Source organism: Coregonus clupeaformis, chromosome 33, assembly GCF_020615455.1.
Source record: "Coregonus clupeaformis isolate EN_2021a chromosome 33, ASM2061545v1, whole genome shotgun sequence".
In the NCBI taxonomy this organism is placed as follows: domain Eukaryota; kingdom Metazoa; phylum Chordata; class Actinopteri; order Salmoniformes; family Salmonidae; genus Coregonus; species Coregonus clupeaformis.
The window spans coordinates 8,572,208-8,588,272 of NC_059224.1; the positions used below are offsets into that span (position 1 = coordinate 8,572,208).

The following is a 16,065-nucleotide window of genomic DNA, read 5'->3' on the forward strand; positions in this document are numbered from 1 at the left end:
TTTCTTTACATAGTTGAATGTGCTGACAACAAAATCACACAAAAATTATCAATGGAAATCAAATATATCAACCCATGGAGGTCTGGATTTGGAGTCACACTCAAAATGAAAGTGGAAAACCACACTACAGGCTGATCCAACTTTGATGTAATGTCCTTAAAACAAGTCAAAATGAGGCTCAGTAGTGTGTGTGGCCTCCACGTGCCTGTATGACCTCCCTACAACGCCTGGGCATGCTCCTGATGAGGTGGCGGATGGTCTCCTGAGGGATCTCCTCCCAGACCTGGACTAAAGCATCCGCCAACTCCTGGACAGTCTGTGGTGCAACGTGGCGTTGGTGGATGGAGCGAGACATGATGTCCCAGATGTGCTCAATTGGATTCAGGTCTGGGGAACGGGCGGGCCAGTCCATAGCATCAATGCCTTCCTCTTGCAGGAACTGCTGACACACTCCAGCCACATGAGGTCTAGCATTGTCTTGCATTAGGAGGAACCCAGGGCCAACCGCACCAGCATATGGTCTCACAAGGGGTCTGAGGATCTCATCTCGGTACCTAATGGCAGTCAGACTACCTCTGGCGAGCACATGGAGGGCTGTGCGGGCCCCCCAAAGAAATGCCACCCCACACCATGACTGACCCACCGCCAAACCGGTTATGCTGGAGGATGTTGCAGGCAGCAGAACGTTCTCCACGGCGTCTCCAGACTCTGTCACGTCTGTCACATGTGCTCAGTGTGAACCTGCTTTCATCTGTGAAGAGCACAGGGCGCCAGTGGCGAATTTGCCAATCTTGGTGTTCTCTGGCAAATGCCAAACGTCCTGCACGGTGTTGGGCTGTAAGCACAACCCCCACCTGTGGACGTCGGGCCCTCATACCACCCTCATAGAGTCTGTTTCTGACCGTTTGAGCAGACACATGCACATTTGTGGCCTGCTGGAGGTCATTTTGCAGGGCTCTGGCAGTGCTCTTCCTGCTCCTCCTTGCACAAAGGTGGAGGTAGCGGTCCTGCTGCTGGGTTGTTGCCCTCCTATGGCCTCCTCCACGTCTCCTGATGTACTGGCCTGTCTCCTGGTAGCGCCTCCAAGCTCTGGACACTACGCTGAAAAGACACAGCAAACCTTCTTGCCACAGATCGCATTGATGTGCCATCCTGGATGAGCTGCACTACCTGAGCCACTTGTGTGGGTTGTAGACTCCGTCTCATGCTACCACTAAAGTGAAAGCACCGCCAGCATTCAAAAGTGACCAAAACATCAGCCAGGAAGCATAGGAACTGAGAAGTGGTCTGTGGTCACCACCTGCAGAACCACTCCTTTATTGGGGGTGTCTTGCTAATTGCCTATAATTTCAACCTGTTGTCTATTCCATTTGCACAACAGCATGTGAAATTTATTGTCAATCAGTGTTGCTTCCTAAGTGGACAGTTTGATTTCACAGAAGTGTGATTGACTTGGAGTTACATTGTGTTGAGCAGTGTATATTACTTTTTTTACACTGATGTGGAACACGTTATGTTATCTCTTAGATGTAATGTCCCCTGTTTAGGGGACCTGCGTGGTTCTGGTACCGGTTCTGACTGACATTTTCGCTTATGATTTTATCTGTGGACACCGTAGATCGAAATGGCTTGCATTGAGCGATAGCCCCGGTTCCCAAGGACACAGTAGTATATTTTCTGAGCCTGTTTCACATAGTATGTGAAATCTGAAACCACTTGAAGCTGGGATGTCCCTCCTACCATTTCATTCCCTCTTCCGACTGTCCAACTCCTGCCTGAACCCTACATCACAGCCACTGACAAAGCACATGCCTGCAATCCTTAGATAGTAGCGCAGCTGGAGAGAGTGGTTTCATCACTATAGCACACTTAGAGATCGATTTACAGCCATTAAAATAATTGATGTTAAACACAAAACACTGTCATAGACGGACAATATTAATATGAGATGAAAGGTGTGCTCCTAATGCGTTCAAGAAGCCAAGCTAGAGCTCTGAGACGTTCACAGCGATCAGGTCAGACGCTTTAATAAAGAGACCTTTAGAAAATATTCACATTTTCTAACGCTAAACATACAAATATGTATTTGACAGTTAAGGTGAAATCTTATAGTTCGTTTTATAATTTGATTATACTATATTTAGAAAGCATATGTCATTGCAAGCCTTATTCATACAGTTTTGCTGAATAGGAAATACAAAATATTTCATTTTTATATTTGTACTCTGTGTACTTGAGCTTGTGTCCTCAAAAGTGACTAGACCTCAAAAATGTATAACTACTTTTACCAGAAAGGTGAGATTTTAACCTTTCTTGGAGTATGCAGCATTACTAGTTATTGTTTATGACCCTCATGATAAATAATTACTTTTGGGTATTACAGATTACATTATCAATTACATTTTATACAAGTAATTAGAAATTAAAACAGAAATTCCATACATCACTAAAGATGATAGAAAATGTATGGTAATCACTTGACAGTGTTTTTGGACAATAACAGAGTTGTAAACTATATGTATCAATCAGTCCCGTGTAGCTCAGTTGGTAGAGCATGGTGTTTGCAACGTCAGGCTTGTGGGTTCGATTCCCACGTGGACCAGTATGAAAAAAAATTGATGCACTCACTAACTGTAAGTCGCTCTGGATAAGAGCGTCTGCTAAATGACTAAAATGTAAAAATCAGGGCTTGAGGGCCTGCAGGACTGACTGGGGCACTTTGCTGGCGTAGTACTGGTGGTTGCGTAGAGTGGCCAGCACCCCGGCAGAGTTCATGTGCTTCACGTTAGCATCGTAACGCAACGCACTGCCATGCATGTCTGTCAGCTTACCTGCAGAGGGACAGACAGAAACAAACACATAGCAGGCAATATTATTACTGTCATTACTCATAATTAGAGGTACTTTCAGTAAGATCGAGAGGAAGGATGTTGCTTACCTCCTACTGCATGCAGGATGGCTTCAGGGGCACATGTGTCCCACTTTTTAGTTCCTAGACTGGCAAAGACATAGGCTGAGGCCTTCCCCTCCACAAGCTGAACAATCTACACAAAGAAAGGGTTCAACAGAGAAATAATACATTTTATAGTTATGTTGATACCTTTGCACCCCCATACCTTCTCATCCCTGTATATTTCACCTTATTTCCTGCTCCGCCAACTCTTATCACATCATGAGGTTCCATGGCATCCACGGTGTCTGTGACGAGTTTGTTGCTGTGGGAACGGGTGGTGGTGACTATGCGTCGGCCATCCGGGACCTCCTGTAGCTCGAACCCAAAGGCGCCCAGTCCCGGCATTCCCCACAGAGTTCTCCCCATTTCTGCTGTCTCCGTCCCCAGCTGTGGATACAAAACACAGGACATTACACACTCACGGACCAAGGTCGTGTTCAATAGGGCACACTGTAGCAAAACGTTTTGCAACTGAAAAATCTGTTTTTATTGGAAATCTGGTAACACTTCCCTATTTCTAAAATGTTTTCTCCCTACTGAACATGCCCTGATAGGTGAGAGGGTATAAGGCAGAAAAATAATTTGTCGTCAATAATTTGTTGGTACCTGGTAATTGAAGAAGGGCTGGTTGATGACCCCAGCAATGGCCTTCCCTCCATATGCAATGCCAATCAGTACAGTCACGTGATCAAGAAGCCCTGAGATCAGATAACATGTTAGCTGAAGGGAACACAAACAGTGGACTTCACACAAATATTGACATCCTACTGTACAACTAGCATCGACATCCTACTGTACAACTAGCATCGACATTCTACTGTACAACTAGCATCGACATCCTACTGTATAACTAGTATCGACATTCTACTGTAGTAGTTTTCCAGCATGAAGAACAAACAAGTGATGTAAGGGTAGTATAATAGCACATAAAGGGAAAAAAGGATAGAGAAGCCCAAACATTCCTCCTTTACCCTTCACCTATTCTGCCCTTGTCCCTCCCAGTCCCAATGACCTCCCTCTGTCACCATACGGAGAGCCGTGCTGAGAAGCTAGGCATCCGACCCCTTATGACCCATCTGGACCTGATCTGACAGGTAAAGACACTTCGCCGCTGCTCAGCAGGGATGACATGAGAGAGAGAGAGCGAAAAAGAGGGAATCAGCACTGATGATTAGGAGATGTGACTGAATGAAATGTTCCCCAGATTTTTGTCAGAGAGGAAAATGCATAGGTCTAAGAGGAGAAGAGTAGTGTAAGAGAAGACTGAAATATCTAGTCGTAATCAAGGGTGTGTTGGAAGCCTGTAATTAGTGATCTAAACAAAAGACTGGCAAAATAATAACACCGTAGTAAGTTTGTTTACCTTCAGTGTATTCTTTAGTGCCATCAAGGGGGTCGACCCACACAACCAGCTAAAATTCAGACACAGGGACAGTCAAACACAGAAACACAGGTGGAATAAGAAGTCAGTACACAGAAAATGATCAAAATCAGGACAGTAGGTTTCGGTTTCAGCTCTAAAGTCCCTGTGTCTCACCTCCTCCTCTTTCAGGGCACTGTATTCCAATGGACAGGACTTTTGTAGAATTTCTTCAGACTGACTGCTCTCAATCAGGTCCTCTTTGACAGCCTCCTCTGGCAGATCCTGATGTGTGAGAAATGTTCACTGTTAAGACAGGGATGTTGTGCAATGTGTTGTGTACTCTAATCTTTACATCAAAAAACATTGGTCAGTAACATTAGGACATATCATATTCATGCAAGTTGCAGGGATTTACATGAAGGTCTGAAAGGCACTTGCCCATCAGACAAGTCAGCAGTATTTTTTGGTTGCCCAAAGATTAGTCACATGCCTGAATTTTTTTAAAGTAATTTGTTTACACACAAAATTGCGATAACTTGCCGGACACTTAATTAAACAACGCATTAAAATCTGTTTTACTGGCCTGCTACATCGGACTCATAACTTTTGCAGAACGTGAGACGCTCCAATTCATTTAAACAAAACCTGGGCGTAAGAGCAGACTCAACTTGCCCGACTGCTCAGTTCACTTGCCCCAGACAATAGTGCAAACCTTAACGTCAATACCTGACGTTGCACACACCCACCTCCTCTCCGATGATGGTGATTTTGGGGAAGCTTTTCGATAGGGAGGCACATATGCTCTGCTGGACTAGCCTGTCTGCCAGTGTCTGTAGATCGTTAGCCCCTGTCTGTCCACATGAGAAAGAGAGATCATTTATAAACACAACATTCAGGCTCCATTTCACTGTCCATCAATTTCCCTCAATTCAGCACTTTGCCCCACTCTCTGTTCAGTCAGTCCTACCTTTTCCACGATTCCCAGCTCTCCGCTGTGAAGAACCATCCTTATGATGGCTCCTGCCTTCTCTGCCACTGCGTAAGCCGAAGCAACCAAACGCATTACCACTGCTGGATTTCCCGACATTGCTGATGGAAGGAGAGATACAAAAGTGTACAGCTCCGAGATAAAAAAATATATAATATGTACCCTCAAGACGTTTAGACCCATATGATCACTCACATTAGTCAACAATAGTCAATTCAATGAATCAACACAACCCTCTACCTGTAGTAGGGGAAAGGACAGTATTTGCACTGTCACCATTACATGGGCTAAAGCACACCTTTAAGCACTTATAGACTACCTGTCCTTACACACACCTATATCAATGACACACTCTCACACACCTGAAATTAAGTAGCTACAGCAGGGGTAGGCAACCCTGGTCCTGGAGTGCCATAGTCACCTCATGTTGTTGATTTAACCGACTGGAAGACCAGGTGTTTTGAATTTAGGCAATCATTGAACTGATCAATTAGCTCAGTTGGTCTGGTGTGGTGCCTAGTTGGAACAAAATCCTGCAGTACTCCAGGAACAGGGTTGCCTACCCCTGAGCTAAGTAACAAGCAGTGTGCCAGGCACTAGGCTCATTTATGCAGTTATTGAAACTGAGTATATGTCCATGATTCTACCACAGAGTACCCTTCTAAACCCAACTGCCAAAGGTTACTAGCTAGCTAGGCATGTGTTATAGTGCTACTGCATGAAACCTGCTGATATTTTGAAGGAAATCTGTCTATTCTGTAACTTTTATTCCCCATGCATTAGACTACTAACTACCTAACGTGAGTGTCACAAGTCTGCAGCCCCAGTAGTGTTGGTTAGCTAGCTAGCTAATCGTATCTAGCTGATGTCGAAAGCAATCTCCATTGAGCTAACAATAACAATTCACTCAGCATTGAGGACACTATTTTCCCTGACGATTAACAATGCACTTAAAGCCACCACAATAGCTAGCTAGCTACCTCACTAACGTTTAATGAAAGAAGAGAATGGTACTTACTCGTGTCTACTTTAGATGTGACAGCTCAGGACTGGTTGTAAATGGAAATCCTGGAGAAGCGGAAATGTTATGATATCATGGTTAGCAGTAGCATTAAGAAATGATGGGTCCAAGTGCCCGACGGATTCGTGCTCGAGCCGGTTGCAACGTGCATGTTCGTTCGCGAGCCTTTAGCTTTAGGCTAGCTGTAGCTCGAGAGAGTGGCAGTTGATATTTGAAAATTGTTTGAAATAATGGAGTCAACCTGCTGAAACGGGCTAAATGGTAAATATAATGATATTTTAATTTATTTTAGTTTGATTATTAAAACAACAGCCAGTAAATTAGCCGAGGCAACGTTTATTTACCTTTTGTTTACCAAGTATCAACTGGCCAAACTAGATAATGTTACATACTGATAATGTTAATTGCGCAACCTAATCGAGAAAGATACGCTAACGTTAGCTAGCTAACTTAACTTACATAAATTGCACTGAAAATCGGTGGTCAGCTCGCTAAAAGGGTGTCATTAGTCACAAAACTTACCGTTATTTTTCAGTCCATTTAAATGTTGAGCTCGAGGTGATTCAGTCCTCCAACCGCTAGAAAGTGTCCGAGGTCAGGGTGTGTCTGATGTTTGGGGAAAATTAGCTAGCTAGCTACTGTATTATCGGTAATTGTCCTAGCATTAACTAGCTAACGTTAGATACCTTTTGCTAGCTACATAGATAATGTTAATGTTAGTTAGCTCTAACTAGCTAGCTAGCTAGCTAACGTTATGTGCAAAAAAATAAACTGTTCTTACTGGTGGATTTATAAAAAAAGCTAACATTAGCTAGCTTTTTATTTTTTTTACCTACTGTAGCTATGCTAGCTAGCTTACCTATGTATCTAGCTAGCTAAATAACAATGTTCGCTAACGTTAACGTTACATAATCGTAGCTAGCTGGCTTTTGATACCATTTACTAACATTTAGACACTAAACAATGACTTGCTGATGCTACCTTATGTATTGTCTATTGAGAGGCTTTGAAGCCACCTGTTGGCAATATTGGCACTCCCCAGTAGCAATAATACTCCATAGGAATGAATGGAATTCTACAGTATTTAAATTAAAGGACAAAATTACATGTTTTTAAGTATGTTTTTGTTGTAGCACGGACAGTAACTTAACATTAATAATTTCAAGAAAAATATATGTTAAGGAAAAAAAATCCTAATCAATCTACACACAATACCCCATGACGAAGCAAAAACAGGTTTTTCAAATTTTTTGCAAATGTATTAAAACTCAAAAACAGAAATACTGTATTTACATAAGTATTCAGACCCTTTGCTATGAGACTCGAAATTGAGCGCAGGTGCATCCTGTTTCCATTGATCATCCTTGAGATGTTTCTACAACTTGATTGGAGTCCACTTGTGGAAAATTCAATTGATTGGACATTATTTGAAAAGGCACGCACCTGTCTATATAAGGTCCCTCAGTTGACAGTGCATGTCAGAGCAAAAACCAAGCCATGAGGTCGAAGGAATTGTCCGTAGAGCTCAGAGACAGGATTGTTTCCAAGCACAGATCTGGGGAAGGATACCAAAAAATGTCTGCAGCATTGAAGGTCCCCAAGAACACAGTGGCCTCCATCATTCTTAAATGGAAGAAGTTTGGAACCACCAAGACTCTTCCTAGAGCTGGTCGCCCAGCCAAACTGAGCAATCGGGGTAGAAGGGCCTTAGTCAGGGAGGTGACCAAGAATCCGATGGTCACTCTGACAGCGCTCCAGAGTTCCTCTGTGGCGATAGGATAAACTTTCAGAAGGACAACCATCTCTGCAGCACTCCACCAATCAGGCCTTTATTGTAGAGTGGCCAGACGGAAGCCACTCCTCAGTAAAAGGCACATGACAGCCCGCTTGGAGTTTGCCACAAGGCACCTAAAGACTCTCTGACCATGAGAAACAAGATTCTCTGGTCTGATGAAACCAAGATTGAACTCTTTGGCCTAAATGCCAAGCATCACTTCTGGAGGAAACCTGGCACCATCCCTACGGTGAAGCATGGTGGTGGCAGCATCATGCTGTGGGGATGTTTTTCAGTGGCAGGGACTGGGAGACTAGTCAGGATCGAGGGAAAGATGAACAGAGCAAAGTACAGACATATCCTTGATGAAAACCTGCTCCAGAGCGCTCAGGACCTCAGACTGGGGCGAAGGTTCACCTTCCAACAGGACAACGACCCTAAGCACTCAGCCAAGACAACACAGGAGTGGCTTCGGGACAAGTCTCTGAATATCCTTGAGTGGCCCAGCCAGAGCCTGTACTTGAACCTGATCTAACATATCTGGAGAGACCTGAAAATAGCTGTGCAGCGACGCTCCCCAACCTGACAGAGCTTGAGAGGATCTGCAAAGAAGAATGGGAGAAACTCCCCAAATACAGGTGTGCCAAGCTTGTAGCGTCATACCCAAGAAGACTCAAGGCTGTAATCGCTGCCAAAGGTGCTTCAACAAAGTACTGAGTAAAGGGTCTGAATACTTATGTAACTGTGATATTTTATAAATTTGCAAAAATGTCTAAAAACCTGTTTTTGCTTTGTCATTATGGGGTATTGTGTGTAGATTGATGAGGAAAAACCCAATTTAATCCATTTTAGATTAAGGCTGTAACGTAACGAAATGTGGAGAAAGTCAAGGGGTCTGAATACTTTCCGAATGCACTGTAATTTAAACGTACACTAACATTACCAGTGACCCCTAGGTCAATTAACGTTATTATTACCAACGATCTAAAGGTAATCCCCAAGTGCAGGGATGGGATTTTTCCTGATTAATCTGGAATTTCTGCTTTTCTGACATTTATCATCCATTCAAATAAAGCAACAGACCTGTCCCCTAGCCAAAATCCTGATTTCGTTGATTGACTATATTTTCCTGACTCCTGAATCACATCCTTGCAGATGAAAAGATGAGTGGAACCAGTCACCCAGATAGCACAGGTGACCCTAGTCCCATGGCTGACAACGTGCCCACAGATCGAGGGGCTGGAGGCCGGCGGGGCAGCAAGTTCCGTCGATCTGGTAGTTCTGTCCAGGCTGTGCAGGAGACCATGAAGGAGAAGCAGGTCTGTTGGATGAATAGTCATGGGGGAATTTGAGTTGAGAACAACAAGTGATGAGAACTTGTTCAATGAAGGTTCAGCTGCCCAGGCCAATGTGCTCACAGAGTCACAATTGTAGCTACTATCACTTCATAGGATAATACATATGTTTTACTGTGGGCTGCTACAGTCCCACCTTACACTACCTCTGTTTGCCTGATGTGCACAGTACACCACCACAGTAAGAGTAACGTTAACACTTTGCCCTTTCAGGCCAGGTACAAGGAATCAAGAGAAGCTCGAAAGAAGCTACTTACCCCTGGGCACAAGTACATCTTTGAGATCTTGGCTGACAGGCTCTCCCTCGAACTACAAGCAGTAGAAGACTTTGTTTTAGATGCTCCATCTGTGAGTAGAACTGTCATTAATATGAATCCCAACAAGCTGTTGAGGTTCCCTATGAATTGTTGTTGTCTGGTCAAATCCTTTAACCTTTTACCTGCTTGAATATCAACAAAGATCTGAGATATCTTGTAGACACTGGTTTCCCTCCACAGTTGGCACCATTTGATGATTTCTTTGCCAAAGGAGGAAGTAAAACCATCGCATTTGTCTACCAAGAGACAGAAGTCCCAGGAATAGGTGAATGAAGGATCATTACCTCTGTATTTCTTCATATTACATAAAATGCGTACTGTAGCGCCACAGTGGCACCAATACATTATTGTTTTGTTGTTTCTCAATTCATTGATTTTTGTGAAATAGATATGAAACATTTTATTGTCTGTTTATGTCACCCTTCACTCTGACCCAGACCTTTTAAATGGCGCAAGTTCAGTTCAATTCAATTGAATTTTATTTTCTTTCAGAGTGTGGACGCACCTTTCCTGGAACTGCAAAAGGAGCCATAATAATGAGACTATTTTTAGCCAATTTGTCTGAGACATGTCTGACTGGATTGTGCCCATTCTTTGTACGAACTAAAATTGACGTTCCTGTCAATATAAAAAACATACATGAGGTGAGCTATTCTATGAAATATCTACGGAAGGTAGAGACTTCTGAACTGAAGGACTAAGATTTTGTAGATAATATAATCTATGATACCCTCATAATAGGTTCATATTGAATACATAAGAATGCTCTAATCATGAATTTTCTAACTGTTAATGCTTGGTCAATTTCCATTCCGTTTCTTTTTGTAGGAGATTTATTTTTCTATGCTGGATGCCACTGAGGGTCTATTGAAAGGCACCAGGAATCTGTTGTCAAAGATTATGATGCCAGCTGTCTGTGCAACAGAAAACTGGGGTGCCTTGAATCAGTCGAAACATGGAGAGAAGGATAAACAAAACTTTAAAGACACAATCACCCGCTATATTCATTTCCTAGATGGTGAGATAGTTACAATAAAACAAACTCGTGCACCCACACATACACACACAGTAGGCCTACAGCATCATTACGTTCTTGTGTTTCGTGTGATTTTGAGCTGGCAACAAGTCTAGTCAGTTTGTTAAAGGTAGGCTACAGATTGATTTTTGATGATGTACTGCAGGAATGCAAGCATGCATTGAAGGCACTGTTCAGCTGAAGACGGCCTCAAACATTGATTTCTCCAGGCTGGTATCCTTTGAAGACGTAAAGGCAGCAGCAGCAGATGTTGACATGGTGCATCAACTCGAGGAAGCGTTGATGATGTGGTACAAACAGATTGAGCAGGTACACCCCAGTATGACTGTCTATGCACTATGAACCTACACATACTGTAACACGGCACAACTGTGATAGATGTTCTCACCACTCCGTAGTACTTTAAGACTTCTGTTCTTCAACTCTATTTCTATGACCACCAGGTCCTTACAGAGAGTGATCAAATGAGGAAAGAAGCTGATGCCTCAGGACCTTTGACTGAGTTAGAGCACTGGAAGAGAATGTCGGCCAAGTTCAACTCCATCATTGAGCACGTCAAGGGCCCTGAGTGCAAGGCCGTGGTCAATGTACTCAATATCAACCGCTCCAAGACTCTAAAGGTACTATCATCACTTGGCTGTCCTCCTGAAGTGGCAATGAAAATGAAATATTTACCATTACATGCTCCAACAAAATCTTGACATTTTCCTGTTGTTGGTACTTATTATTTACTTTAGTTGTGGAGAGAGCTGGATGCCAGAATAACCGACTGTGCCAACGAGGCAAAGGATAATGTGAAATTCCTGTACACCCTCGAAAAAGTCTGCCAACCTCTCTACAACTGTGACCCGGTAAATAAAATGATGAATTAGTCTTCATTATTGTGGGTTGAAAGGTTTTATTCTACTTGATTTCACAAGTGAACATGTTTGATTTCAGGTCACCATGGCCAAGAGCATTCAGAACCTTATCAATGCCATTCGAATGATCCACAGTGTCTCACAATATTACAATACATCTGAACGAATGACTTCACTCTTCATCAAAGTACGTTTTTTCTCTGTATTCCATCAGAGATAATAAAATAGTTAATTGAATTATTAATTATGAAACAAATTACCCTCTTGGCTTTATCAGCTATGGGAATGGACATGGAATTGAACTGGAGCGTGTCATACATTTCTGGTGCCTCAAAAGACGAGTAAAACATAACACATATTTAAAGCTTGGTTGTTGTAATATTTGTCACTCAGGTCACAAATCAGATGGTTACAGCATGCAGAGCATACATTACTGACAACGGCACCTCCGGAATTTGGGAACAGGATACACAAGACATCATCAAAAAGATACAGGTGATTGATGATGGCATCAAAAATATGGTAAATTCTACCCCTGATTTACACTAGGCTTGAGTTTTGACAATTTTTGGGGGTTGATAGGATTGTATCTACTTGTTCCGGGAGTATCAGTCCTGCTTCCACAAGACAAAGAAACAAACCCTGGAGAGGCCTGGGGAGAAACCCTTTGAGGTATCAGAGATGTACATCTTTGGCAAGTTTGAGGGTTTCTGCAAGAGACTGGAGAAGGTATGTACCACATTAAAATGCAGCCAACCTTTTCCTTAAAAAAACCGGAAGGCCTGCTGCTACACATTTGAGATTAATGTATTTCTTGTTTTCAGATCACTCGGATGATCACAGCAGTAAAGACCTTCTCTGTCCTGGGACAGTCCACCATTGAGGGCATAGACACTCTGGCTTCCAAGTTCCAAAACATCTACTTAACCATGAAGAAGAAGCAGTATGACATCCTGGCCCCCAGAAAAGCAGAGTTTGAGGTGGACTTTGCCGAGTTCATGGTTCAGATAAGCAACCTCGAGGCATGTTTTATTAAACTTTGTTTGAGTAGATGAGTCTAAAATGTTTTGTTTTGTTTGTAGGTAAAGAAAAGCTCACAGTTTAACATGTTGTCAGAGTTCTAATTCCTAATTCTATGATGTTGTCATCCTTTATTTCTTTAGAACCAGCTCCAGATGTTCATGAATTCCTGTTTCTCCAAAATCCTCTCGTCTCAGCATGCCTTGTTTTTTCTGCAAAGGTAGACGACATCACTATATAAAAACGAAATCAACACTCAAACAATTTTTTTGAGAAGGTGATGCTGCTGATTACGGTGGGGGGGGGTGCCCGTAGGGGGGCAGTGCCCCTCTTTCGACATAGTTAAAAAAAATAAAAAAAATAACTGTAACCGCCATTCCTTGCAATCTAGAGCCTTAAATGAAAACAAAGTATACAAAAAAATAAAATAAGACATAGTGGCGCAGCCAGTCCACAAGGTGGCGCAGCGCCGCTCTTACATTCTTTGGGTAGAGCCATGTCAGAGTTGTCTACCTCACAAATGGAATTAGCATGCTGGTATATTTAACATTTTCAGAACCAAAGATGGAAATGTTACTTTGACGTATAGTTTTTTAATTGTCTGTAGATTTCAGAAGCTGAATATGCCCTGTCTAAAGACAGAAATCTCAAGCACAGTTGGGCTTATTCTTCAGCACTACGTCTCAGAGCTGGAGTCTGTCAAGAAGGTATGTTTATAAATGTAATCCTTAGTCCTGAAGATGATCAGGTAGCCTATAGGCACAGACGCATTATGGATCAGACTTGAGCACAGTTTTCTTTATCCATGCAGCTCTACCAGATTCACAGAGAGGACCCTCCATTGGCCAGGAACATGCCCCCTATAGCTGGCAAAGTCCTCTGGATTAGACAGCTCTACAGGAGCATACAGGAACCCATACACTACATTGAGGTAGGTTCAAACCTCACAACATGACCTATAAGATTTCTTGTACAGTTTCAGAAATCTACTAAGAATTTCATCTACTGAGAAACAACACTAACTTCAAATTTTTTCCACAGAAAAACTCAGAGATCCTGTCTAGTCCAGAGGGAAAGGAGGTGGTGAGAATGTACAACCGGACCGCAGCTGTGTTTGTGGAGTTTGAGCTTCTCTACCACAGAGCCTGGATGAGGGAGGTCTCACAGCTCCAATACGGTCAGCAGCCTACCCATTTATCTCATCTGATCTGAATTCATTGTTTTTTCTCATATTTCACAAAATATGCATGTCTTTCCCTGTATTTGATAACAGCTTTACAAGCAACCTTATTAGTCCGCCACCTGGACACAGGAAAACTACTCGTCAACTTCGATCCCAAAATCATGGAGATAGTGCGAGAGACAAAGTGCATGCTGAAGATGGGTCTGGAGGTTCCTGATCAGGCTCTGCGTCTGGTCAAGACAGAGTGGTCGATGAAAGCCAACAAACTTCGACTGGAGGTAATATCCTAGACAATGCAGAGTCACAGACATTAGATTAACTGATTAACCATATTGCCCTGATTTATTATTGCAGACTTTACTGTGCAACTACGAGGCCATCTGTGAGAAAATACCTGCCGTTTTCTACAACCTGATGGCATCCAAGATAAAAAATGTAAGAAAGTTAAAATGGTCTAAAATACAGTATGATCCCTTGAAGGAGAGATGTCACTGTTTGGAGACTAGCTAGTATTACCTCCTAAATTCATTTAGGTTGTTTTATTGTTTGTGGTTACTTTAGGTTGAGTCTGTGCTTCGCCACGGATTGGTGTTACTCAACTGGTCATCTCTCATCTTGGACAACTTCTTTCAAAATGTTGACACCGCCATGTCTGAACTTAACCATCTCCTAAAGAAGGTACACTGAAAATACTGCTGTAATCATGGTGGAGCATTTAGTTCAAATGTAGTTCAATTGGAAAATACTTGTTGATGAGTCGTGTGCTCAACTTTGTGTTTCTCTTCAGGTGCGAGACATCTGTGAGATGCACATTGATACTGTCCTTCAAGACGTCTCCGAGACTGTGCTGATCGATCTCCCAGAGGACAGGCCCTCATCACTGCAAGGCCTCATCAGCACCAATGAGGTATGCCCATCTAATCGGCGGCAGGTAGCCTAGCATTTAAGAGCGTTGGGCCAGTAACCGAAAGGTCGTTGGTTCGAATCCCAGAGCCGACTTGGTGGAAAATCTGGCCATGTGGCCTTGGAGCAAGGCACTTAACCCTAATTGCTCCTGTAAATGACTAAAATGTAAATGTTGTGGGGAGACCTCAGTGTACAGTTTACATTGCCTTGCAAAAGTATTCATCCCTTTTGGCGTTTTTCCTATTTTGTTGCATTACAACCTGTAATTTAAATGGATCGTAATCTAAAAAATAAATAACAGAAAAGTGGTGCGTGCATATGTAGTCACCTCCTTTGCTATGAAGCCCCTAAATAAGATCTGTTGCAACCAATTACCTTCAGAAGTCACATAATTAGTTAAATAAAGTCCACCTGTGTGCAATCTAAGTGTCACATGATCTCAGTATATATACACCTGTTCTGAAAGGCCCCAGAGTCTGCAACACCACTAAGCAAGGGGCACCACCAAGCAAGCGGCACCACAAAGACTAAGTAGCTTTCCAAACAGGTCAGGGACAAAGTTGTGGAGAAGTACAGATCAGGATTGGGTTATAAAAAATATCAGTAACTTTGAACATCCCACGGAGCACCATTTAAATCCATTTTTTAATATGGCACCACAACAAACCTGCCAAGAGAGGGCCGCCCACCAAAACCTACGGACCAGGCAAGGAGGGCGTTAATCAGAGAGGCAACAAAGAGACCAAAGATAACCCTGAAGGGGCTTTACAGAAGAGTGGCCAGAAAAAAGCCATTGCTTAAAGTAAAAAATAAGCAAACGGGCATGTGGGAGACTCCCCAAACATATGGAAGAAGGTACTCTGGTCAGATGCCTCTCCTTGTGCGGGCGGCTATCAGCGGTCGTCGTCACCGGCTTTCTAGCTGCCACCGATCTACGTTTCTTTGTTCCATTTGTTTTGTCTGTATTGTACACACCTGGTTCCCATCACGTTAATTTGTTTCCCTATTTAAACCTCTGGTTCCCTCATGGTGTTGTGCGTGATTGTTCTTTGTTTTGTGTTATATACTGCTGTTTGCTGTTTTATTTCCCTGCTTGGAAAGTAGATTTGTTGCTTTTCCGAGTAAAGTTTGTCATTTACTCAGTTCTGTGTCCTGCGCCTGTCTCCGTCCTACCACTGCATCTTCAAAGTGGTAGGCATGTTGTGTATATCAAATGATACAAACTCCCAAAAAATCAATTTTAATTCCAGGTTGTAAGGCAACAAAATAGGAAAAATGCCAAGGGGGGT

The 16,065-nt window shown here is 42.8% G+C and overlaps 2 protein-coding genes across 7 annotated transcripts in view; one reads left to right on the forward strand and one right to left on the reverse strand.

Annotated features, from left to right (window-relative positions):
• Positions 1 to 2,607: 2,607 nt before the first annotated feature.
• On the reverse strand, positions 2,608 to 6,427 carry bpnt1 (bisphosphate nucleotidase 1). The gene is made up of 9 exons (XM_041860078.1): positions 6,323 to 6,427; positions 5,284 to 5,405; positions 5,063 to 5,167; positions 4,491 to 4,598; positions 4,317 to 4,365; positions 3,560 to 3,651; positions 3,140 to 3,340; positions 2,939 to 3,044; positions 2,608 to 2,831 (listed from the first exon to the last, which is right to left on the reverse strand). Exons 2-9 carry the CDS (start codon positions 5,401 to 5,403, stop codon positions 2,683 to 2,685), a joined length of 930 nt encoding a protein of 309 aa, XP_041716012.1. The 5' UTR covers positions 5,404 to 5,405; positions 6,323 to 6,427; the 3' UTR covers positions 2,608 to 2,682.
• A 79-nt stretch (positions 6,428 to 6,506) lies between these two features.
• The window catches only part of LOC121548591 (dynein axonemal heavy chain 8), a 50,854-nt gene continuing 41,295 nt past the window's right edge, over positions 6,507 to 16,065 (forward strand). For all 6 annotated transcript variants that reach the window (XM_041860071.1, XM_041860077.1, XM_041860076.1 and 3 more), the window contains exons 1-21: positions 6,507 to 6,586; positions 9,255 to 9,418; positions 9,668 to 9,802; positions 9,952 to 10,036; positions 10,264 to 10,415; positions 10,600 to 10,789; positions 10,953 to 11,116; positions 11,251 to 11,427; positions 11,545 to 11,658; positions 11,747 to 11,854; positions 12,061 to 12,162; positions 12,250 to 12,396; positions 12,492 to 12,689; positions 12,831 to 12,907; positions 13,295 to 13,394; positions 13,499 to 13,618; positions 13,729 to 13,864; positions 13,961 to 14,148; positions 14,225 to 14,305; positions 14,432 to 14,548; positions 14,658 to 14,777. In XM_041860071.1, coding sequence (XP_041716005.1) covers positions 9,263 to 9,418; positions 9,668 to 9,802; positions 9,952 to 10,036; positions 10,264 to 10,415; positions 10,600 to 10,789; positions 10,953 to 11,116; positions 11,251 to 11,427; positions 11,545 to 11,658; positions 11,747 to 11,854; positions 12,061 to 12,162; positions 12,250 to 12,396; positions 12,492 to 12,689; positions 12,831 to 12,907; positions 13,295 to 13,394; positions 13,499 to 13,618; positions 13,729 to 13,864; positions 13,961 to 14,148; positions 14,225 to 14,305; positions 14,432 to 14,548; positions 14,658 to 14,777 — 2,667 coding nt within the window. In that variant the 5' untranslated portion in view covers positions 6,507 to 6,586; positions 9,255 to 9,262. The remainder of the gene's footprint in view (positions 6,587 to 9,254; positions 9,419 to 9,667; positions 9,803 to 9,951; positions 10,037 to 10,263; positions 10,416 to 10,599; positions 10,790 to 10,952; positions 11,117 to 11,250; positions 11,428 to 11,544; positions 11,659 to 11,746; positions 11,855 to 12,060; positions 12,163 to 12,249; positions 12,397 to 12,491; positions 12,690 to 12,830; positions 12,908 to 13,294; positions 13,395 to 13,498; positions 13,619 to 13,728; positions 13,865 to 13,960; positions 14,149 to 14,224; positions 14,306 to 14,431; positions 14,549 to 14,657; positions 14,778 to 16,065) is intronic.

Excerpts from the sequence above, each read along its gene's own strand:
- bpnt1 (XM_041860078.1), bottom strand. The coding sequence starts at position 5,403 with ATGTCGGGAAATCCAGCAGTGGTAATGCGTTTGGTTGCTTCGGCTTAC. Across the intron at positions 5,168-5,283 it reads AGCTGGGAATCGTGGAAAAG|ACAGGGGCTAACGATCTACA; the intron begins GTAGGACTGACT and ends TCATGTGGACAG. Across the intron at positions 4,599-5,062 it reads TCACCATCATCGGAGAGGAG|GATCTGCCAGAGGAGGCTGT; the intron begins GTGGGTGTGTGC and ends CTCACACATCAG.